Genomic DNA, 24,399 nt, shown 5'->3' with positions numbered 1-24,399 from the left:
AGACATGACACAGCAAAATGCAGATATGATATAGTTGAACCATTAAGAAAGTCAAAGTAAGAGTTGGAGTCGTATTTACATTTTAGCCCGGAGGAGGAGCATTCCAAGAGCAGCAACAAAGGCGATGTTCAGTTCGTCAAACTACAGCGCTATCTAGTGGTCATTTCTGGTAAAACATGTAAAGAATAATACGATAAAATATGTTGGTTTGTAGTATCAGTCCAAACTATAACACACACACTTGACTTTGAATTTTATTTAGTCCACTTGGAAATTTGTACATTTTTCTTGCAAGATTAAAAAAAGGATGTCATCCACTTGGCATCCCATAATCACAAAGATACTGCGGGGGGGGAAACAAAAAAATCCAATGAAGGCGTTTTTTTTTTTTTTTTTTTTTAGTAGGCACGTTTTTGTTTTCTAAAAAAAAGGTACATGTTAAATTTCATCAATGGCAAAAAAATATGTACAGCTTAGACAGCACACTTTTGGGATATTTCACAGGTTAGTAAGGCCATTTTGTGTCCCTGACGATAGTAACCAGTCTGAAATAAACCGAAGAGGGGTCAGAAATGAGGCGAATGGACCGTGGAAACATTCTACGTACAGAGAATACGACACTCAAATAAATTAGTGATGACTTTTACAGGTCATTAGTACGCGTACCTGATTTCGACGCTCGGAACTTATTTGTCACCTTTCGCATAACTTATAGGGGGAAAAAAAAAAAGTGTCGGCGATGTTGTAAAAGCTCACAGTGAATGCGTCCGCTCATCGCCATGATGGACGACGGACGGGTGCGTCGTCACCATACCAGCAGGATTCTACCCTGCAGAATCTGCGCACCTTCCGAGTCAAACGTGCTGAATATTCTGAACAAATCAAAAGAACACGTCTTCCGATGTATATACATAACACTTTTTATACACGTCGACGGAGTCAGACCGCCATCGAAACTCAAACGGAAGCACCGGTTGACAAGTTCCGTCTTTTTGACGCCGATCGTTTCCCCGCCGCTGTTTACGACGAGAGTCTTTCAACTAGTGGTGACAGAAAACCCTGCTAGTAAGAATTGACCAACGATCGTGGCCGGTCCGCTCGTTCCCCCGACTTCCGCAAAATCCCGCCGGCAGTGCAAAAACCAGAAGATGGCGGAGTGGTTACGGAAATGCCGCGAAGGGCGAGGAGTTCGGTCGTGATGACCACGCGCACGCACAAAAAAAAAAGGTCACTTGGCTCCTTTGGTTGCCGTGTCCGTCTCGGTGGATTGGCGGCCGTCGTTCCAGGCCTCGCGGGTGCTCTTGAGGGCTTGCGTACGTTGCTGGTCCACGACCACGTAGTCCACGCGCTCGTCTGATGCCGCCATGCCGGAGCCGTTGCTCTTCATCTGAAATAGGAAAGAGGGGGGTGAGCACAGAGAGGAAAAAATATATATACATATACATAAACACCGCCTACCTTCCGAGGTGGAGTGGACTTGCCGGAGTCCAGGTCCAAATCCAAGTACTCCACCTGCTTGTCTCCTTTAGGCTTCACCATGGGGCTACTCCCGCCGTCGACCGTCATCGGTGGGCCCAGCTTTGTGCTCTATAGGCACAATTAAAAAAAAAAAAAAAAGATAGTCTGATTGATAGAAGAGAGTGAAAAAGGCAATTACAGTGATGGGAAAACTCACTCTGGTGCTGTCACAATAACCAAAAATGGTTTTGTTGAGAAATTTGAGCATAAAATTGCTCTAAATTACACAATTAATGGGATTTCTAATATTAGGATCATTTAGATTTTTTTTTTTAAAAATCATTTGCAGTCTAACAATTCCAATGACATTTGCGCCATTGTGACAGCACGCGACATATTCAGACCTTGCCCTTGTGTTAATTTGAAAACTAACATGTAGGGTGGAGTGATTAGAACTAAGATGGTGACTAATCCGACCAACCAACAGACGTGCAGCTAAAACCGCCGATCACAATTAAGAAGAAAAAAGATCCACTTCAAGATCCAACAAACACCCAAATGGTGGCCGTGGCAAGTTCCAGCCTTGCAACCCTGCTCACCTCCTCTACGGTGTCAAGTTCCTCCACCTCCCTCTTTATGGGGGTGATGGGGACCGTGCAGTAGAAGGACTCCTCTCTACGCAAAAAGGAAAGAAAAAAAAAAAGCGGGAGGAAGGGGGCGGCGGAGGAAAGAGGAGAAGAGCAGGTAAAACAAATGAAGGCAAAGAAATGAAGAACTCGAGGGATTACGGCGCAGCAAGGAAGGTGGTGAGTGGCTGGAAAAGGCCAACAAAAAGGTTAAAACGACTTCACGGCGCATTCAAAGACATTCCAAAAAAAGAAATAAAGCAGATTTCTTCCGAGAACTGAAAACCTGAAAAGCAGAGGAACAGAAATAGAGAATGAAAAATAAAGTAGAAAAACAGCAGGGGGGGGGGGGGGGGAAGAAAGGAGGAGTCCGTCTGGAGCTGCCGGTCATTTGGCTTTGGGAGATGAGCAGGGACTCGAAAAGTGGGAGACGGACGGCCTCTGTGCGATAGGGAATGGCTATTACGCAATCACACCATTTTAGGCGCCGCTTTGTGTTTAGATTTTTTTTTTTCCCCCCATCTTTTAATTTTAATATATTTAAAAAATTGACCAAGGTCCAATAAAACGAAAATCTTATTGGTGGATCAACATTATGTGCTTATGTATATGCTAAATGTTAAATGTGCATTAATTGGAGGGGGGCGGGGGGGGCACCACTGTATGACAAGATGACCTTTTTCAACTTTTCAACTGAGAGTACGATGCATCGTTGTGTGTTACATACTGGTTCATCTGACTGGTTCTTCATATTAGAGAGCATGGCTACATAATTCTCATCACTGTCCTCGGAGTCAGTGCTGGAAGCGGTGCTATGCACCGACGGGGGCCGGGCGGGCATGGGGAACCTAGAGAGACTGGGCGGCATTCACAATGTTTACACACAAACACACCACTGAGAAACAAATACAGGGGGCCCACAAGAGCCCCGGCGACATTCAACACGAAAATAGAGCTCGCCGCTCGAGTGTTACATAAGCGTCAGGGGGGGGGGGGGGGGGGTATCCCCCGGACTACATGAATGCATGGAAGGTTAGTGGCTACTTGAGTGGACTGGGGAAAAGGATGTGTTCACTAACCAAAATAGAGGAGGAAAGTGTCCCAAAAAATAATAATACGTCATTAGTGAGTCAAATGAGGATATCGAGTAAAAACAGTCGTCTCAGTGGAGCCGCCTAGTGGAGACAAAATGCAGTTTTCTTTTTTTTTAAGTTGTCATCTCCAACTTGAAGAGGTTTATTTGCTCAACAATTAATTGATGGTGTAATATAATTGAGTAACAATTTTTTTTTTTTATAAGAGTCTTAACTGGCTAAATGATGTGAACACACCCTTGGTTCTAGTCACCACTAAGAAGAACCAAAAAAAAAAAAAAAAAAAGTTTGTTGCACACTTACTCCCGAGCAAAGGAGCGAGTAACGGGCGAGCGGACCGGCGTGCAGGGCTCCTCCCATTCGGGCAGTGGTTTGATCTCGAGGGGAGCGGGTTTACCTGAAACGACGCACAACCGGGTCATGATGGACAACTTTCTTGTCGTAGAAAACAAACATTAGTGGCTGGTTAATGGTGGTCGATTTTAAATAAACATTTTTTTGTGCCTTATGTGTCATGATAGCATATGACTCACTCATATTTCATCATTATCTTACACAATAGAAGAACCCAAACACCAGGATGACATGCAAAAAGAGTCAAGAGGAAGACAAGAAGTCAAGAGGACTTTTTGGGTTCAGTGAGGGGGGTACCTACCCTTGCGTCGTCCCCGCGGGAACTCGCCTACAGTTTGGGAGTCGGTTCGCTCTAAACCGACCCCCTTTGACCTTATTACTTTCGGACTCTGACCTGATTGGCGAAAGAAGACGTAATCATTTTATATCACATCATATGCCAACTCCCCCGCCATGCAAAGCTGCCCGGCGCCCAGCTCGCCTCCCCGTCCGATTATGATCGCCATGACAACACATAGCCTCCCCCCCCTCCCTCATGAAAAACATGCACCGCACCGCTTCCCACACAAAGACTGACATCACAGCTGTGCATGCATGACGAGCTGTGCAGAAGCACGGAGAGTCCTCGGAGGCGTGTTGCGGCAAGAAAAAAAAAAAAAAAACTGACACGCACATGGCGCGAATGCAACACTGACAACTTCTATCAAAAGAAAATTCCTTTTTCTTTTTTTCCCCTTGGCACAAAAATCTCAAAACATGGAGCGTCACACTCTTAACACGCATTTAAGGCTAGCCAAGTTCCGTTTCCTCGCTGTGGTTTCCATATTTGACTTTGGTTTCCATGTCCTCTCTGACCCCCCCTCCCGTTACTCAGCATTTAGCCCAGATGGTAATTCCCCCTCGCTAGGCGCTGGCTCATCAAAGCGCTCCATTCACGCGGGCGAAACAAAGGGGATGGAAGGTGACCACTCCGAATGCATCCCGCATAAGCCCATAAACAGTCTGCAGGGTGCCTCGGGTTCAAGAGTCCTTTGACAAGGAGCTCAGTGTGTTTCGGTTTCAAGGGGATGTCACGGAGGTCCAAAATAATTCAAGATGGGCAAGTTAGTGCATTTGCTACTCATGGCTTTAAGAACGGACAGTCAAGCAAGGCGCACAAATTGGTTAGGGCGACTAACACCGATGGCCGGTCAGCGACGCCTACTGCAAAGTCGGCATTCCGCAAGCGCCCCGGCAAACAGCAGACAGTGGTGGTACCTTCAAGTTTCTGCTAAGGGGTCATATCGTGGTGAATTTAAACTTTTGTTTATTTAGAAATATTGTTAGCTCTCCAAAGTGCCAGATAAATCTTCACCTACCTTCTAAAAAAATTACATTTATATTTCCTTGGCGGTACCACCACAGCGACAAGACAGGCCGGTTTGTAAGTCACGGGCCTACCTTTGCGATCCGGTTTAAGGTTTCGGTCCACAGGCGGCGGCTGGCAGTCGCTAGGCATGGGCCTCCGCGGCGGCGTCTTGGGACTGGAGCGGAAGCCCATGTGGGCGGGCGGCGGCACTTGCTTGCCCAGCGAGGAGAACTCCATGGTGCTGGGCGTCATGGGGACGTAGTTGGTCTCGTGAACGGGCTCCGAAAAGCTGCCCGAAAAGCTGCCCGAGTGATGGTGGGACGGGGAATTGGCGCTCATGGGGACGTAGTTCTGGTCCACCTCCTCGGAGGACTGGCTGCCCACGGGTACCATGCCTTTGTTTTTCTACAAGACAACGATTTTCAAGCTTCGCGTATTGATGTCAATTGTAACTATTTTTTTTTGGAGCGCTTCACCTGCCAACACCACGCAAGTCAGCGCGGCTGTACAACTCACTAAGTAGCTGTTGAAACTTTCGTTGAAGTCGAATGAGCAGCTCTTGTCTGACGGGAATGATCTGGGAATGTCGTAGCAGTCCTGGGAACCGAAATCTAAAATAAAAAGACATAAAATGATCAATATTTTACAAAATTGAACACATTTGCCAAAGCGTTAAAGCACAGATGAAAAGTGAGCCCCCCCCCCCTTGCCAATAAAAAAAAGAACTGATCAATGCAAACCTTTGCGTAGGCGCGAACAGTCGACCGTTGCGATCGTGTTGCTGCGTAACGCTTTATTCCCGCCACTTGTCGGCACGCAGTAGTTGCCGTCGGTTTCCGAGGCCGAGCGCGGCACGTAGTAAGTGTCTGTTGGAGAGCGCTCGGCGGGGGGTGGCGGCGGTCCGGAAGCGGGTTTGGGTGGCCTGGGAGGGGGTAAGACGTCCCCGCCCCCCTCCGAGGAAGACAAGGTGCGAGGGACTTGGTAGGTGGCGTTGGCCCCCGGCGTGGGCGGGATGTCGTAGCTGATGGACAGGTTGCGGATCTGCGACTCCACCGAGGCCTTCCGCGAAGGCGTGTTGAAGACGTACACCTCGGACCCGTCGCCGGCGAGGTCCGGGTGGGCCGTGGGGGACGAGGCCGATTTGGGGAGAAGCACGGTGTCCTGATAGGGACACGCACATTAATTAAAGTGGGCACTTGTATGTCAAGATTATCAACCCTACCTGAGAGTAGCTGCGTGGGAGGTGGTAGAGGCCGTTGTCACTCCGGAGGGAGGCGCCCCGCGACGGCGGCGAGTCGTACAGAGACGAAGCGGAGGCGGGGGCCGGGGGCCCGGCGAAGAAGCCGTTCTGCGAGCCGTGCTTGGCCGACGACGTGGACGACGTGGGCGTCCGGTGATACGGGAGGTTGTCGTTTAGGTCCGTCTCGGAGGAGGTGGACTTGGAGCACTCGGTGTGGGCTCTGAGAGGACGAGACGGGACATGGACCCTTTGAGTTTGTGGAGTCATCGTAAAAATGTATGAAACCTTTTGGAATTCAAGCTCCATTTTCCACACTGAAAATGCTTTTGGTTAATTCCAAAACATGCTTCGAAATGGAAGACAAACACCTTCCGGGGGTTTTTGGAAAGATGTTTTAGTTTGGTGCGGGTCAAACACGGCACACGGCAGGCACTTTCAAGCTGAATTGCCGGCCACTCACAGACTAGCCTGAGGAGGAAGAGTCCTGCTCTCGCACTCCTCCAGGAGCAAATACTCCCGGTCTCCGTCCAGAGACGAGCGAAGCGGCACCGAGCTAGTCCAGTAGGGATGAAGAAAGGTGGGCAGGGCCGAGAAGCAGTGCGGGGAAGAACGTCACTCTTACCTGTTGGCGTCGGGCTTTTTGCTCTCACAGTTGACCAGCCACAAGTAATCCTGGGGCTCCTCCGTGCTGGATTGGGAGTCCAGATGCCGCACACTGACCGGCTGGTAGGGAGGCGGCACGGCGGTCAGCGCGGCCGCCGCCGCCGGGCCCATCGCGTTGCCGAGCGCCGTGTGCGGAGGCGTGTCCACGACCGGGCCGCCGATGGCCGAGTGCTGGCCAGCTTTGGCAGCCTCTTAAATAAACAGATGGGAGAGGGCGGCGGCCATTTTAGCATGTCTCTCTCAGTTCATTGGTTGTGACCATTTCAAATCATCTTGCTGTACGAACGATATTTAGAAGCGACGGGGGAACAGGAAATTAAGTTCTCGAAACCTTTATTGGTCAAACAGTGCTCTTGATGTGTGTGAGGAAATGAAATATTTCGCTCGTGTCACACACACCTCCCGCCGTTACTTCTATCCCATCGTCTCGTATCGGTCATCGCGATTATGCCGCGAGGAATCGCCACGTGCGAGAATATTTGTCGCTAGCATCTCGGTTTCTGAGAGTGGCCATTTTTAACCGGCAACATTGTCAAAAAAAAGATGACGTCGATAAAATAGTATGGTTTAAACCGACGAATTGTTCTCTTGCGTGTTCTTATTTTCGTTTTGCGTTTGTCTGTCCGTACCGTCATCGGTGGGGTTGAAGCCGCAGATGTCGCAGATGCAGCGAACCCACGTGTTCATCTCCTTCTCCGTGTCAGCCACCAGGTAGAAGACCCGGTCGATGGTCTTGATGTCAAAGATGAAGCTGTGCTCCAAGTCCTTCTTGTTGAACGTCAGCCCGGCATCCACCTAAGGATCGGTTTCGTCACAGATTTACCGACAAGCGCCGCAGTGAAAAAAATGGGGGATAAAAAAAAAAAATGTATTTGGAGAGCAAATGTACCTGCTCGCACAAGTTCAGGTCAATGACGCGAATGGGCTTCTTGGCGTGGTCATTCTTGTAGTACTCCAGCACATCGGGGTCGCCTGTCAAACGGCCACTGCGAAGCATGAACCACCGCTTCTTCCATGCCTGCAAAAAAATAAAAAAAAATAGCTGAGCGGGTTCGAAAGACTTCATCCAATAATCCGGCCCGCGACTTGTACAAATAAAGAAAATGAAGAGGGGCAGTCAAAATTAAGCAAAAGTGTGCACACCCTCATGTAACCAGGTTTGGAATACTCCATCCAATAATCCGACCGATGACATGGGAAAAAACATGGCGGGTCTTAAATTTTGCCATTTTGCAGAATCTCAGCGTCAAAGCGGCTAATTATTAGTTCACGTGAAAACTGTAAGAGGTCATTTTGCCGGTGAATAATGGTGGCAAGGGCAAACTGTTTCGTTACAATTCAATGACAAAACAAAAGAAACACAAACATGAGGCCAGGACCGCTTCACTAAATACCAAAGTCAGCCGAAGCGTTGCGGAAGAAAACCGAGATCCGCCAGATAACGGCGCATACTGTGTGTGAGGAATTTTAATAACAAGCTTTGTTGATTTGTCGCTTTTGGGAACGACAAGTGCTGGGCCTTGAGGACAACGCTCTCTCTCGCTCTTCTGGGGTCTCTCTTTGTGAGCAGGCCAAGACTCGGGAACAAGCTTTCAGAACACCCTCGCAACTTAACTGGCGGCCAAAATCCGAGGAAGCACCAAAACCTTTACTGGATCCCATTTTTTCTCCCCCCCTTTCATATCGCAGTTATCAGTATTGCTTAATGTGGTCACGGTCAACATTTCCCGTTTGCTTTAGTGTAGGATAAACAAACAGAACCTCACACGGGAACGTTTGTGTTATTGTTATCTTGCGGGGGAGAAAGGAGAGCTTTGCCCTCCGGCATATGACGCGGCCATTTTAGGTCAAGTTACCCGCTTGGCGATGCAAAGGGGACATTGAGCTAAGGTTACAGCGAGGAGGCCCAGGCAATGGAGATGACCAAAACAACAAGGTTAATGCTGGGGAGTAAGAAATTCCAGTAAAAGTGACACGAAAGGTTGGAAGGGTTGTTATGCAAATTAGCGGTAAACACTTGGAATTAAAAAATAAAAAATAAATAAAAAGGCAAGCCCACAGGGGGAAGTCCTCCAGTTATACAATACACAGTGGATGTTTCCAAAACATCAAGTCCTTCAGTTAGCCATGGTGCTAAATGCAAAATGTTATTCAACTCTTTATCTCTTGTCAATCAAATGATGAAGAGTAAAATTCAAAAGCAATTCAAATTGCCAAGGCTCAGTCTGCTTCAAGGTGACGGACAGATCGGGCGCGAGCGTGCTGGTGATGAGCTCAAAACGCTCACCCATCTGTGGGCTTTTTTTTTCCATGCGGACTCAAACCTCTTCTAACTGCAAATTAGATTTCCATCGTAATGCCTGCCTGCGACGCTGTCTTGTAAGTATTGTGAAACATCACATGGGTTTTCCCATCGCTGGCGGTAAATAGCGTGACACTGTCTAACACACAACAAAGCACACTGTGGGACGGCAAAATGACAATGAAGGGCCATCTGTTTATTTCCAGAAGATGACAAGTCACACAGAAACAGACCTTGCGTAATTTTAGTCAGCTACTTTTTATTTCTCTGCTTTTCAAACTTTTCTTTGTAACGGTTTTTATTCAAGATTGTATTTTCTTACCGGTCATACTTAATTATGCGACGTCCATTGAGTTAGCTTGTGTATGCCTTGCCTCGCCTATAGGGGGCGAAAGCCCGGGACCAAGCTACCTATACTTGATGTTACCAGCTTTGATTGACCACCAAATACCACAAAAACTCACCAAAACAATGACACCATGCTGCTACAAATATCCCCGACATACCTCAAGTGAGGAATCCTTAACGAGTGTGAAACCAGCATCAATCCAGTTCCGTGTATTCCGTAATTGGCGGTAAGATCAATCCTTCTAAACGCGTGCCAACTTCAGTTCTCGGGAGCTGGCCTTGTCTCAGAGTTGGGAATGGGACAGCATGGAACCAAGTTGGATGGGGACTGGCATACGCCCCCCCAACCAACCCACCCATCACCCCCTTTCCTGGCATCACAGCTGTCCTTAAACTTTTCTTCCCCCTTTTCCACAGTCTCCTCTCCTGATAGGATGAAAAACAGGAAGACAACATCCACTGGTCCCACCCAGTTCCTACAGCCCGAGGGAGTGGGGGTGCAAACAGAGGAGGTATTGAAGGTCTGAGGTTAGGAAGGGTCAGGGGGAGATGCCAACTGAGTTGAGTCACATTATTAATGATGGAGGGGGGCTCATGATTCATCTTGTGGTGGTGCGGTTCACAAGCGAACATTCTGACAATTTGATGCTAGCGAAACACTTGCCCTGAAAGTCCATCAAACTAAACATGGACATCTCATCATCACACCTGAGCACTTGTGCTAATATTTTCCATTTAATGGCATTGATAAAAGGCTTGGATGTGCATTTGGGATGCTAAAGTGCACTAAATGCTAATCGCTCATGGCGGGCTCTTAAATTTGAAGCTCACGTGTCAGAGCGATAATGGGAAGAGCGCTGGGTTTTTAAACTGTTAGGAATGTAGCCTGGGGGAAAAAAATAAAAATAAAAATAAGCAACCTTTGCGATAAATGATGCACGGTTAGCAACTTAGCACTAAGCAAAAAACGGAGTAACCAGACCATCTGGATTGTGGGCAAGTGACCTGCACTGACTCATCCTCATTTTTGTTGGGATATATAAAAGAAATTAAAAAAACATGAGGGGAATGAGTAAAATGGCGTCAAAATCATCAGAGTTGGTCTTGTTAAAATCAGCAGGCAAAAACACCAGGCCACATTTTGGCATTTTATTTCTAGCTTTGATCTGTATCTCATCCATGCAGGAAATTAAAGAGAGCATCCACAGTGTGTCAGTAATGGTTTCATGCTGTGTTTGGTGGAGGAAAATGTGGACGAGTTGTTCCCGTGAGAATATATTTCTGTTTTTGTGCGATGCTTAAAAAAAAAAAATGCTCTTGATTGAATATTTGATCACATGTATTGGTGTAGCAACACAAGTAGACAGACAATATCTCAATACTTATCTCTGTGTTATACTTCCTACTTCTAGCCAAGGCTTGCATTCCGGAAAGAGCCACGCAAAGATCCAATCACGATGACACCAGGTTCACCGAACACCAAAATAGGCTGGACGTGCTTGGACCAGCGTCATGGAGCAGAGTGTTACGCTGCATTTGCGTTAAATGGCAGCCGCGGAGCATTTCCATGACACAGCAATCCGGTTTGACTGCAGTAAACAAGTACGCGCGGTGCCTGACTATCAGGTCACTAGGTCTGCGCGGGAACAAAGAGCGCTCTGCAAAGGAGAGAGGGGGGGGGGGGGGGGGGATAGAGCGTCACATTTGGCGCTCGCGGCCTCTCGGCGACAAAAGCTCGTCTGTACTCGGTGCCGCCACTTGTATAAATCTGTCTTTGTTTGCGCGACATGACTGGGATTCTTGCGCGCATTGGCTATTTTTACATCTAGCTAGCGCCGCGCGGGGCAGTTAACCGGTGGGCAAAAGTGCAACGGCCACTCGGCCTCGCGTCATAACGCCCCGCCCCCCACCCCTCGTCCTCGGTTTGCTGGAGGCCGGATGGGATTTTCACGAAGGATGCGCGCCGCAATTGTTACTATTTCAACTTTTCAATCGTTCAAACGTTTGGATCTGCTGAAATAAATTTCGTGGAAATGCGGGGCCGACCTCGACGGACCACTGCTGCGAATAGCAGAAAAATAAGGAATTGACACACCACCTACAAATATTGCCTCAATTAATAGTTTAAACTGTAAAAATACCAAACTCAAAATATATTGTGTCTTGATTTCCGTGTCCGTTAAACAAACAATGTCGTGGTGGAGTATTTGTTTACACCTTCAAATCTTATCAAGCAGAGCAGAGCGGCGGAGAGGGAGCACGTAGTTGATGACCCGACTTCCTGTTGGATGTCATCAGCACATCCCCACAACCTAATAAAACGTACGCCTGAAGGACGTCTGATTAGGAACAAAGATAACGAGCTTTCGTCAAATCCTCGTAACGTGTCGAACATCATCCTCAATCCCTCGACTGCCGGAGAGAAAACAAGAGTGAATCTATGTTGAACTGAGCAAAAAAAAAAAAAAAAACGCGTCCCATCTTCCCACACGCAAGGGTCAGCAAAAGCACAGAGCGAGAATCTCACTTGTTCCACAAGACACAAAGTGAGAAGACATCTATTTTTAAAAATATATAAAAAGACAAAGCAATGGAAGAATACTCAGTTGTTGTTGTTTTTTTACATGAAATATATTTTTTAGCCTGTACATTCAATAAAAGGGGTTTAAAAATGCAAATATTAGTCCTAATCATGTACGACTTTATTAAAAACGGAATGTTTGGTGCACTCGCCGGCAGAGCAATTTAAGGCGGTTGGCCCCGGCCCAAAAACAGCACTGGCGCTATGCGGCCTGGCATATTTCTGCCGAGGTCACATTCGTGCATTCTTGCTTTTTGCCAGAAATAAATTGGCATCTGCCCGGCGTGTAACGCAAAGACGCCCGCACGTGTGTGTTTGTTTACGTGCCATAAAAAGGCCCGGGTTATGTGAACGCCGGCGGCTCGGATGACGACCGGGATCGGGTTTCTCCGCATCAACAATGTATGGATCGGTAAGCCGCCGCGATCAAAACAAACTTGTTATCTTGCGCATGAGCCCTCAAGTCAGCCGCAAAACACCCGCCCTGCCTTTCATGTGCAGCTGTGAAATTCTCACTCAACCACCTGACCAGAAAATAAGTGCCAACTGTTTCAAAACAAGCCAAACAAATGACCTTTTTTTTTGGGGGGTATGAATATTCTCTGTAATTATGACTTGAGTATTGAGTGAGCATAGACTACGTTGCATCATGTTTTATCTCAAAATTAACTGAAATTGAAAAGTGGCCTCATAGCAGCAAAACTGTGCAGGGGAAAATCAGAATTTGGAAAAAAATCTAGAAAATCAGTATTCAAGACTCCGGAGCTCAAAGGTCCATAAAAAGCAAATTGCCCGTGTCAAAAATGCTTAAAATATACTAAAGTTCTTTTTTTTTTTAATGATTGTTCCTAAGACACAAGTGAAGCTCCAAATATTGGAACATGGTGCAAAAAGTCATTTCAGTACTTCACATTAAAAAGTGTCAATCTCGCATCCTGATGAATCTTTCAATCCGAATCTTCCTTACCACGATTGTCAAGAAGAAAAAAAAATCCAGCTCCCAAAGTACCAAAGCATGCAAATTGATTTGAACTGTCAACCGGGGCGGCTCCACAAAGATCTCAGGAGGGGGGCGGGGTTGGGTACCTCACTGTCATGTCATCATTCCGTATCATTCAGTAGATTGGTCGCAGGGGACAGAACGTGACGGGAAGCCTGAGAGAGAACGTAAACGGAGATGTCTGACAGTTTTGTTCGGTGCGTGGTCCTCCGGCGACTTGCCCGAAAATCCTCCAGGCGCTCAAGAAAGCTTCGACGTGAGGGTGAAGTATTAACTCCGGTTTAAACATTAACGCGGGCCGACGTCGTCGCATCGAAAGCGGCCCTTAAGCGCTAACGGTGTTCGCCCACCCCCCCCCCCCCACACACACACACACACACACACTCCCAGTACCCCTGCAGCAATTCCAGAAACATGCACATAGGTTGTGAAAGAGCCAAAGAGGAAAGGAAAAACACACACAAGACAAAATAACATCCCTTTGTGGAAGTTTCCACGTTGTTAGCATTTTTTTTTTTTTTTTTTATCTTCCTGCTCATCTGTTTCTCACTCAAACACACACCAGACTTGAAAAAAAGTTTCCTGTTTTGCCTCCTTTTGTCACCGTGGTTGTGTTAGCGGGGGACAGTCGGGGGGCTATCTTTGGAACGCTTAGCTAAAATGCTACGGCTAACAAGTGACCCTCGAAGCTGATGATACGCATTCGTACATTCGGCCCTTTTTCGGCTTACGTTCTAAATTTCAGCATGAAACGTTCCGTGCAAAAGACACTCAGAGAATCGGGGGTCTAAGAATTCAACCTTAGAATTCTTCGGTTTTGTAAAGTTCCGTCACGCCACCTGCAGCGAATTTGCCACTATGGAATAAACAACATCAAAATGTCCAGGCGGCATCTGTGTAAAATGCTCCGTTGGATACATTTTGAAGAGGTTAAAGTTTCTGGGAAGGTATTGGCTAATCATTTTGAGTACCACATCAAAATGAATGGCTTGAAGGACACGGACGGGCGCATCGATATTTGCATCGTAGTTGCCGACCGGATTTATTGAGGCAAGACGAGTTCTGCCTCCGGTGTCAGGAGGTTCAACGGCACTCACGTGTCCGAGATCTTAGGTCGCCCGCATGAGACCGGCCACGCGCTACCAGGATAAACAAGGCGTGAAAGACGATTGCATGAATGGGAAACAGATTCTTTCATTAGATCAATTTGATACAGAACACCGAACGGTGCTTATTTTGAAACGGGTCAAAACATTTCTTCTGTCAATTGGCTCAAGCACTCCACACTGGGGTTAAAGAATAACCTCACAACTTGGCAGATGAACTAGTCCAAACGAGTCGCTACACAAGACAAAACACAAAATCACTTACTGGTTATCTCACAAAAACCTTGCCTGGATTTGAAGCATAATCCGAGTGAAAAAGGGCAGCGCAAACCGAGCGAGTCGCCGACCAGCCCCCTTTTTCTTTTTCTTTTTTTCGTCGAGTGTGGCCGTGCTTCCTGCTGAGCGCACTGACGTCCCTCCCCTCTTCTTCTTACTCCTGTCCAGTCTGCAACACCCTGCTCCAATAACCCCTGACCCACAGGAAGTAGACACAATGGACTGAAAATAACACACACCGCCTCCCCTGGCAACAAGCGCCCACCCTAACCCGTGCAACACTCCAGCACCAAACCTACGCCGGCCGGCCCTCTGCGCCCCCCACGAGATAGGTGACCCAAAATATCAAGGTGCTACTCCACTACACGACACCCACGTGCCAAATACTGCACCCACCTACTTTCCATCAGCGTTAGTGCAGAAGACTCAAATGGTCTACAACGACAAGCACGCAAGGTGCGGCAGACACGGACGGAATGGAGGATGGAGTTGACCTGGACATTTTCCAGGACCTTTCACACTGCCTGTAGAAGACCTCATTGAGAGGTTTTCCATGCTGATCTTCTGTCAAAGTTAAATTCCTATTGTTACAAGTATCTCTCGGTTTCTCTTTCAATTTGAGATCCAAAGAATAACATTCCGGGGACCAGCGGCCAACACGGGTCCCTAGTGAGGTGTTCCTGGCTCATCCGACTGGAAGGAGACATGCTGGAGAGACCGTGTCTCCCGTCTGGCCAAGGAACAGCTTGGGATTCTCCTGGAAGTGTTGGATGGAGTAGTTTAGGGAGATGGAAGTCTGTATTTCCCTGCCAAGGTGACACAACCCCAGAAAAGTGGAATAAAATTGGATGACGGATGGATGGACGGACGGACTGATCTGTGGCTGCGAGAACAGCCATCCATTTTCTATTCCGTTTGTGCATTGTTGCCTTTATTGACCTGGTCGGTCCATCCTCTGTGTGGCAGCCTTAACTGATCTCAAATCCAAAAGTCTAATCCAATCAGTCCAATGAAAAGGAATACAAATCACATTTGGCAGTCAGTGAGAGGTTTCCTCGGAGCTGATCTAATTAGCTGCTCTCTCTCTCGGAGGCCCGTCCACTCCCACAAATGGAGCTGGAGATAGAGCGCTGCCTGATTCCTCCGAGCCTGATGTCTGTTCAGCTATAAGGACGAGACGTCACTGGGTGAACCTTCGGGAGGCGAGGCCCGAGAGCGTGCCCGGGCTTGTTCCTCTGCTAAACTTTCCACGACGCACCTGCAGACAAGTCCCCTGAAACTGGGCAACACCTTCTCCGCCCGCCGACGCTTTTTGTTGTGACGAATACCGCTTCACTTTCAGTTGAAAGGGAACGTGCGGGGAGAATGCGAGGAATTCCTCGTATGCTAATAGTAGCAGGCAACAATGTCACGAGGCGAAACGACAAAGACGCAGCTGACGTGTCGGAGTTGGTCCGACGCGGCGGCTTCAAAGATGGAGGTGGAAGTGTCCTGGAAGATGTCCTTGAATGAGGCAATTATTGCTCCCACAATGTGGTCCCCAACATTAAAAAATATATAAGCTACTTGGGCTAGCTCGTGGCAGCCGGGCTTACAATCAGGCCACCAATCGATAGCTTTTACTCTGCATGGCGGAAAACGACATGAAGGGTCAAAACGTGCAGATTTACATGCGTGTCCACACTTCTCCGCCACACACACGCATTCTTTTGCAAAAATCCTCATCACATGGAGAAACATTTACAACTTGCTACAGAAACATTGTGTTCCTTGACATGAAGTGCCAAAGCAATATTACTTTCACTCCATTGTCTAAGCAATGGGAATCACTGCTGACAGTCATTCCCAGACTGGATGAGCTTAATTAGCGTCACTCGCACAGTGAGCCCTATTCAATGGCTAGGAGGTTGTGCGCGCCTAGGTGGTAGTCCCGTCCGACCACGGGACATGTCGATCATTCCCGCCGTATCTCGCCGTTTGTTGTTGCGTCTTCCTGTCAGAATCCCTCCCTCCCAGATAAGTTGCAACCTTGAAACTTTTGTTTTTTTTGCAGTATGCACGGTCTTGTCTGCCCGGCCTGGCTAAGTCGAATCGCCTGTCGAGTCACATGCGCATGTCAAAGCTGTGCGGTTGGGATTCCACACATTCCTCGATCCTGCTTTGGCTGTAACCACTGACGAAATCGAGTCTCGGGCCAAAAGTGGACTCTCGGGGCAAACGCGTATGCGCTGCTATAGTAAACTGTTTGAAAGAAATTCAAAAGCCAAAGTCTGGCTCGCCATTGGATTTTTAGTCAATACTAAGAACGCCAAATCTAATTTCTTCAACGGGATGAATAAAGCATGTAACCATCTATTGCTATCTACCTCCACATCCATCCATCCATCTCCAAACTGACAAGTCCAAGGTCTAGATCCAGTATGTATACAAACTGCTCAGTCCAAAATACATGGCATATATCCAGTGGTGAAAACAAGCCAGCACGGTGAGCGGCAGCCATCTTGTACCGGCTTAAAGGTTGTCCCACATCATTTGAGAAGGAAAGGTCAAGGGGGCGTGAGCTGAACCAACAGGTGGAGATGGCGTAAATGCTCTCTGCGTGAACAACTGCGCAATGACCATTCCCGCTTTGAACTGCCAATTGGAGAACAAGCCGGGACCAGTGATTTAGCAAACACAAAGGATCGATTGATAAGCACTTGTTTACTTTAGACAATCAAACAGATCAAGAATTGTAAACTCATCTTGATGTTTACTAGCACAACCTAATGAAATCAAACAACGATGCTAGGTATCTACCTCACCTGTTTCAAGCACTGCTACATCTTAAACGTGCAATGTTCACGTAGCTTTAGCTGTAGCATTAGCTCACTAGATCAATAAAAATCTTGTTGTCCATAGACAAACGCGATTAAAACGACAGTAAGACAGCTGACCAACCTTCAGTTCAGTGCTTCGATGATGGACCTGATCAATTTGCTGTTTATCCAACTGCACCAAAAGACCGTGAAGGTTTCTAAAGAGACACCAGTCATCCAAAACCAAGTTCCAGGGAAGGTTTCGAGCCAACAAAGTCTTCTGGACGAAGCAAAGCAGGTCGACCAGCGCCTTAGCTTCTAATCAGGTTGCAAATGAATACTGCGCGGGAGGCGGAGTCTTGACAGCGTTGCTGTGTCTTTTCCCAGCAGTTGTGTGTGTGTGTGTTTATACGAGTGTGTACAGTACACATGCGTGCGGGTTGAACCGCGTCCACGGGCTGGAGGCCAGGCCAAAGATATCATGGGGCACCATAGTAATGCTAATGCAATAAGAGGGCCGGTAACCGCAACAGGACCACTCGTTGAAGTCAGAGCTGTATTTCCAACCTGAAGGGGGATCCCTAAAACTAAAACGGGATTATCTGCTCGCGTCACGGTCACAGGTGACAGATTCTACCCGTCAAGTTCCGCAAAGGCCGACGATGGTTAAATAGTTTTAGTTTCCGAAATTGGGGCGGGTATGCATACAATTTTTATTTGCGTTTCATAAAGGCCTAATTAAAAATGATAATAATACGCAGCCATATCAGTCGAGAGTCGAAAATTGCGCCACTTGAACGACATGACCGAATTTGCTCCAACGACCACAAACAACGACGCAATTAGCCCACCACCGCGACCATTCCTGTGCGTCTGACTCACGGCAAAGTGGGAAATTACACAAGTCGGTGGCGATATTTCGCGCGGGATCTCCGCGCCGGCCATCCTTCAATCTCCGACGCCTGCTCTGGCTCGACAAACACGCACACGTGTTGGCCGGCACACAACGGGTGCAGTGGGTCGTGCGAGCCTGACTGCAGTGGGCTATATTAGGGGCTGCAGACACAGCGGCGAGGGTCAGATCTCACGGTGCCACATTGCTGGAGGGCCAGCTGTATTTGTGCGCAAGTGTTTGTGTAACGACAGCTGAACGCTTTTAAATGCGAGCGGTTACTATACCGGGAGGTGGTGCACGTCTGCCTCACGCTTCTGAGGTTTGAATCTGGGCTCCTGCTGCTTTGGAGGTTCTATGCTATCTTCATGGATTGGGTTTTCTAACATCGAAAGCTAGGACGGGCTCAAAACTAGCATTGGGATTCCGCAAAAGAAGTTGCCTGGATTGCTTTTGCATTTATTGTACCTGCGCGTCTGCTATTTATTTATTTCTTTCCTCTCCGAGTCTTCTGTGTGACAAAGTGAAAACACCTGCCCAGTGAAACTCTCCGATTTCTCCGTGGAGGAGGCTGACCGAGCAAGCATTGTGAGGCAGTCTCCTCCTCTGCGAAAAAGTTGGCAACCACTACAAAGATTAGACAAAAGAGTTTCGGGCCACACAGAAAAGGACAACAAAAACTCTAAGAAGAATCATATTGTTGAGTTATGGACGGCAGTTTTAGATGAATTTGGCAAAGCCACACTGTAAAATTTTACTGCGTTACAAATCTTTTCATTTGATGATCCGGCCAGAGGGTTTCGGATCTTTGTAGATTAGTTGATCCATTCTGTTGATGACATCAGTTATGGACCTCATCCATAATGACATTTTTAGGACCCCTTAAATTTAGTGGAGGTCTGGTGAGTGAGTTCAAGACTCCATCAAGATAAATTGATCACTGATTATCCTACATTCAGGAAAAGCTCATCCCTTATGTTTGCTATTCTGCCTGACTCTTCAGCTAATCGTCCTCGATCGAGGCAAATTCATTTTCGCACGCCCGCCCAAAACGGACAGGCAGCAACGCAGCGCAACGAGTCTAAGACCCCTCCTCCTATCCCTTGACCCGCCATCTGGTAGCCATCAGCGTCTCACACAGGAAGGGGCGGCCGAGCCTCGCCGGGGCGCCAGGGAGCGGCTCCGCTATCCCTTGCGCTGCAGAAACAACAATCACACGTTGCATCGTATGGCAGGGCAGGCAGAGCCTTACAATGAAATGTCTTTATTTTGGTCCAAGGATAGCCCTGACAGAGCCATATTCAAGGGTATTCCAAAGTTTGACACCTGGCCCAGCAATTGATGCTCTGATTTCTGCCGTCCCGTCACAGCAAATGTTGACAAGGCTTGATAAATACCACCAAACTGACGGGAATCCGATAGATTGCGTAAGGGTATTCTGTGATGATTGGGATTCCATCAATTTTCTGCCGCTAGTGAAAGTATCTGAGGCATGTAAGGGTGTTCCATAACCCCTGGCACGTCTTCCATCGTGTTACAGTCAATTTTTTGGTGGATTGTCGACATGTTTTCCGTATTTGGAGGTCTAGCCAGAGCCATAAAATAGTTGTTAAGAGTATTATTCTGTGAAACCGGGCACAGGGATCTGAAGTTTAACGCCAGAGACAATTGTCCAAGTACTTTCGCTGAGGTCAACCAGATACATTTCTGCTGTCTGAAGTATTACCAGAGCAATACAGAGATATATATAAGGATATTAATCCATGACGCCAAGGCTAGGGTGTTCAATTTATCAGCGACCACTCACTTCCCATCAAGACAGTATCGGAGCCAAGACGGACCTTGTTAGGGTATTATTCCATGATGCCAGGTCAGGAATTTACACAGGACTCAATTCTCCGGCCATGTAACTATAAATCAAACCATACGCTTGTGCTGATGTCATCTAAGAATCTCATTGTCTCTCTGGCAAAGTGTTACGACAAATCCTGCTTTTTGCGGTTTGGTATAAAAAGACCATGATGCAGCAATTGTGCATGATCTGCGAGTAAAAGAGGCTACAGTCTTGACCGAGCAGGATGGGAGCACAGAACAGGCTCACATTCCTTGCCGCCGCCGCCTGCCAAGAGGCGCTGGGAACGGGGTATGAGAAAAGAAAAAAAGAAAAAAGCAGGAGAAGAGAACAGAGAGCTGCTCTCTGCGGAGGCCGGCTCATGGTGTTGCTTTCGAGGTCGTGTTGTATTTTTTTCTCATCCCTTTCTCTCCATCCTCCCCGTTAGGATATTCATAGCTATTGTGGCGCGGGCACATGTATCGAGCTGAAGGAGTTTCCCCTGCTTTTACAAGCGATTGGGGAATGCACATGATGATATATTTGACCTGACTTCACCGAGACGATTTTTTTTCCCCCCAAACCGGCCAATCAGACAGATTCGTTCATTTTTTTTTCTAAAGTGTTCCGGCCAAGTTGCTGAAAATAATCTCTTTAGTTTATCATATTTTGCTCTGAAAAAGACTGTAATTGTTAGCTGTACAGATACTCATCAGGCTAGGCAGCCTTGATAATCGACCGGCATCTCATGATCATATTTCTCCTAAAATGTGATTTTCTTGCGTCACTGTTCTGCACAAACAGAACTTGCGAGGATGGCAAGAGGTCAAAGTCAACTTGGCAAATTTCCGTCTTTGGACGTAGTATCAGTGGCGCGTAACTGGTTTCTTGAGACCTTGCCGGGGTGTGATATTGAACACCTGACACACCACACAACCCGACACTCGGTTCTCGCGTCGTTATTGAAAGCGCCGCTGTCCAGAAGTATTTTATATCGTGACACCACACAATTTCCGTCTCGGGAGATTATATCGGTTCTGTAACAAAGCAGCTTAAGGATATTATTTCTGTTAACATCAACTTTACGCTCTGCAGTCTGGTTAGTTTTTCTCTCTCGATATTGACGTCTACCGTCTCCGAGCCGTGATGCCAGCACAGGGTTTAACAGTTGTCACTTCTACCGCCCTGTCATGGCAACTGTCTAATGTATTTTGAGAAGTCATTTCTCCAGAAGCAATTGTTGCTGCCCAACGAGTAGCACCCAATTCAACACTAAGCCTTACAGTGGCAATTGTCGACAAGTCTTTATACGTCACGACAGTTGGTGCCGACGCCAATTTCTCGTGTTGGAAGGGAGTGACAGAGTGCTATCAGGACGGGGATTAACACTTGAGTCACTTCTCGTAACCTGCTTTACGCATCCCACCTGACACTGGCCCAAACGTCAACCCCAGCAAGGTACTAACAGTAAATGAATTGGGAAAGCACCTCTAAGGTTAATCACAAATCTACGTTGCGGTTTGTTGTGCCACAGCATGTAAACGTGACATAAGTATCCCGCCTTTGCTAGGCTCTCTATAAAAAGAAAGGCTCTTTCTCCAATCTCCAAAGCAAATATGGCTCAATTATGCAATTACAGGATGCTATGTCTCTGTGCGGAAAGTCTTACGGCTTTTATCCCACTTTCAACGAGTTCTGTGTACAAAGCACTGGCAAATAAAAGCCTGATCCGCTATTACGTGTTCTGCTTGTCATAATGTTGAAAACGCCGTGTAACTGATACCCCGGTGTGCATCACCACGGGCGCTAGTCTCAAAAGTGGGTGGCTAAGGAGAACAATTGTAGCAGCACCGCCATGAATAATTCATCGCTATTTGTTTGTAATGGACATTCAATTATTAATGACCGGCGCAATCCATTTCACAGACGTCAAATGGATGTGTTGCGGTGGCGACGCGGCCTGCCTGCCAGCTTGTCATCTTTGGCTAGGCTAAGAGAGAGGCTAAAGCTGTTTAGCTGCATCCTGCTTTGCCAGCTTGTTTGTCTCATGAAGCACTTGGAAAGGTCGATCTGGGTGGGGGGGGGCAACAAAAGGTGCTTGTTTGTGCTAAGTTCCACGTGCTAAGCTGATTTAATGAATCCCTCGCTTAATCTAGAGCTTTTTGCTTACCTTGCAGCGCCACTTGCTACGTCACCATTTTGCGGTGGACAAGTGTTACCCAAAACAACAAACTGTAACATATGTTAGGCGTAAGTCTCGATGAAGAGATTAGTTGGATTATTCTCTATTCCAACCATACCATAAAGTTATGTTATTATGACCTACTTTGAGGTAAAACACAGCTGTGGCACGTGGTTGTCAACGGACTGTGATGGTCGAAAAAAAAATGGAACGAAAAGCGAGTGAGGTTGCAGTATGTTACTAAAATAATATTCCAGAGAAATAAAAAGGGAACAAAGTTAAAGCATCTAATGCTACCAAATTGCCAGATCAGACATAAAAAACGTGTTTCATTGGCGACGCACCCTGCCAGCTTGTCATCTTTGGCTAACATCTACTAACACCAGTCATAATTTATTATTATTTATTAATTTATTCTTTCAGACAAAACCGGCTGAACTTTTCATACAGGTGCCGTACTCCACCTGTCTTCAAAATTTGACCTAAGACCTATTTGATTTCATAAAACCGTTTCTTTTTTAAAAAAAAAAAAAACATTATGTGCTGCTATCAGACACGCTTTGACTTTGCTCACTGATTGTTGGAGCTCAAAGGTGGAAGTATTTTAGGAATCCAGAGACTTTTTATTGTTCTTCCAGCCTTTGAGTGAGACAGTACAAAGTGGTGCAATACGAGAAAATACCGGGAACTTACAAGTATACAGCAACTAGAAAGCGTGAACAGAATGCACAACTGAGTTTACCGTGCATCTGAGATGCATGCTGCAATTACGACATAGTTTCTTTTCACTCTTCCAATGCAGTCAAGAACCAGCAGGCAAGCAAACCTTCCACTAAACCGTATTCTCGTTGTATTCCATTCAGTGACCACGTAAACAAAAGGTCAATGAACCTATTCTAGGGGTGATCCAGGTAAACACCAACAGGTAAACAACAACGTGCTACTTTCAAGTACCAGTAATCCAAAGAAATTTGCAATGCAAATCAAACACGAGGAAATCAAGCCATGACACGTCGTTTAAACGCGACACGTAAATTGTAACAAGCGTTTAACCGTAATAAAAAAACAAATGATTATATTTTTATTTTAAAAGGTGCACTTACGTAACGTCGCAACTTTTTTTCCGGCGGAGACTTTCGAAGCCACCCTGAACACACCACTTTCCCCCCGCTCATAGCTGCTGCTCGCTGGCTTTCTCTCCGTCTGGGAGTTCGGCAAGAGAATGTGGCTCTCCGGAGCCCTTTGGGAGTGTCCTCTTGTGCCTGGGAACAAAAAACAACAACAAATCGAGCACTTCATAGTTGTTTTTAAAGAAAAAAAACGTGTATGGGTCGCATTTCATGTGAAAAGCGTCATTTTGTGTTGTTGTTATGTGTGTTCTAGAAATGGGGCATAGTTTACCAGTTAGTCCTTCGAAAGTCGCCTGTCGGGAATCGAAATAAACGCTGAACCAGCCTCCTCGGTGACGCTTTTTTCCAACAAATACCTCCTCCACCAAAAATAAAATAACAATAATGAACCGCGATAAGTTCTGTTTAGTAGTTGAAGCTCGAAAAAGTGCTGTGATTCCCGGTTGGCGGGACGCGACGCGAAGGTCCCGTCGCGCCGCGCCGGTTCATAGTTTTTACGGGGTGGTGGTACTGGAGTGGAGGAGGAGAAAGGGGGGGCCACCGTAACCAAGAGCTAGAACAACAAAAAGCCTCGAATGAAGTGCCTTCGCCGGCCGAGCTTTTCCTACCAGTTTACTCCTGTCGTCGTTTCTTAATTGTGATTGACAGGGTGGCTCCGTCTTTTCCCTCAAGTCGCCCTCCTCCTTCTCTGTCAAGTTTCCGCTGACACCCGCTACCAGAAGTAGGGCGGACGAGTCATTTGCTAGTTTAAAAGTCTATTTATCGTGTTTATTTAAAGTTGTCATTTCTGACATTTTAATTTTTATAGCACGTATTCTATGTATATTTGTATTGTCAATTAACGACGGATTTTCAGTGTGGAATTTCGCCTGTTCATCGGCTGACGGGAATCTTATTGTGAATGTCATAACCGGAAGTTGAAGGCCTTAACGCTAGCTAACTTTGCATTGTTTCAAGTGGAGATTAGCTCTTTGTACCTAAACCTACTTTCTGCCTACCTTCCTTCCTTCCTTCCTGTGACCTCTTTTCCATCTCCTTCCCATACCTGATTTTTTCCCTGGCATTACCCCCACCACCTTTCCTTGACTTTCCTCAGACCTGCTTTTTAATTTGTGCATTCTTACACATCCTTCCATTTTGCCTACCTGCTTTTTCACATCAGTACCTTAC

At 46.9% G+C, this 24,399-nt stretch overlaps 1 protein-coding gene across 8 annotated transcripts; it reads right to left on the bottom strand.

The window, feature by feature from the left end:
- Positions 1-241: 241 nt before the first annotated feature.
- gab1 (GRB2-associated binding protein 1) lies at positions 242-23,948 on the bottom strand. 8 transcript variants are annotated; one of them, XM_061274447.1, is made up of 15 exons: positions 23,838-23,948; positions 23,203-23,361; positions 7,673-7,801; positions 7,413-7,578; positions 6,743-6,974; positions 6,581-6,673; positions 6,103-6,340; positions 5,621-6,041; positions 5,397-5,491; positions 4,973-5,285; positions 3,834-3,926; positions 3,482-3,575; positions 2,812-2,941; positions 1,459-1,587; positions 242-1,387 (listed from the first exon to the last, which is right to left on the bottom strand). In XM_061274447.1, the coding sequence occupies exons 2-15, from the start codon at positions 23,272-23,274 to the stop codon at positions 1,229-1,231; spliced, it is 2,364 nt and encodes a 787-aa protein (XP_061130431.1). In that variant the 5' UTR covers positions 23,275-23,361; positions 23,838-23,948; the 3' UTR covers positions 242-1,228. The 8 variants fall into 8 exon arrangements, 7 of the variants coding, with proteins under 7 accessions (XP_061130431.1, XP_061130430.1, XP_061130432.1 ...); XM_061274446.1 differs by having other exon boundaries at positions 23,501-23,930; XM_061274448.1 differs by lacking the exon at positions 2,812-2,941 and adding an exon at positions 2,058-2,133 and having other exon boundaries at positions 23,501-23,925.
- Between the last annotated feature and the right edge of the window lie 451 nt (positions 23,949-24,399).

The sequence above is a fragment of the Syngnathus typhle genome, linkage group LG3 (assembly GCF_033458585.1).
Source record: "Syngnathus typhle isolate RoL2023-S1 ecotype Sweden linkage group LG3, RoL_Styp_1.0, whole genome shotgun sequence".
In the NCBI taxonomy this organism is placed as follows: Eukaryota; Metazoa; Chordata; class Actinopteri; order Syngnathiformes; family Syngnathidae; genus Syngnathus; species Syngnathus typhle.
Note: the sequence above shows the minus strand (reverse complement) of the source record. Positions and strands in the feature narration are given on the sequence as shown.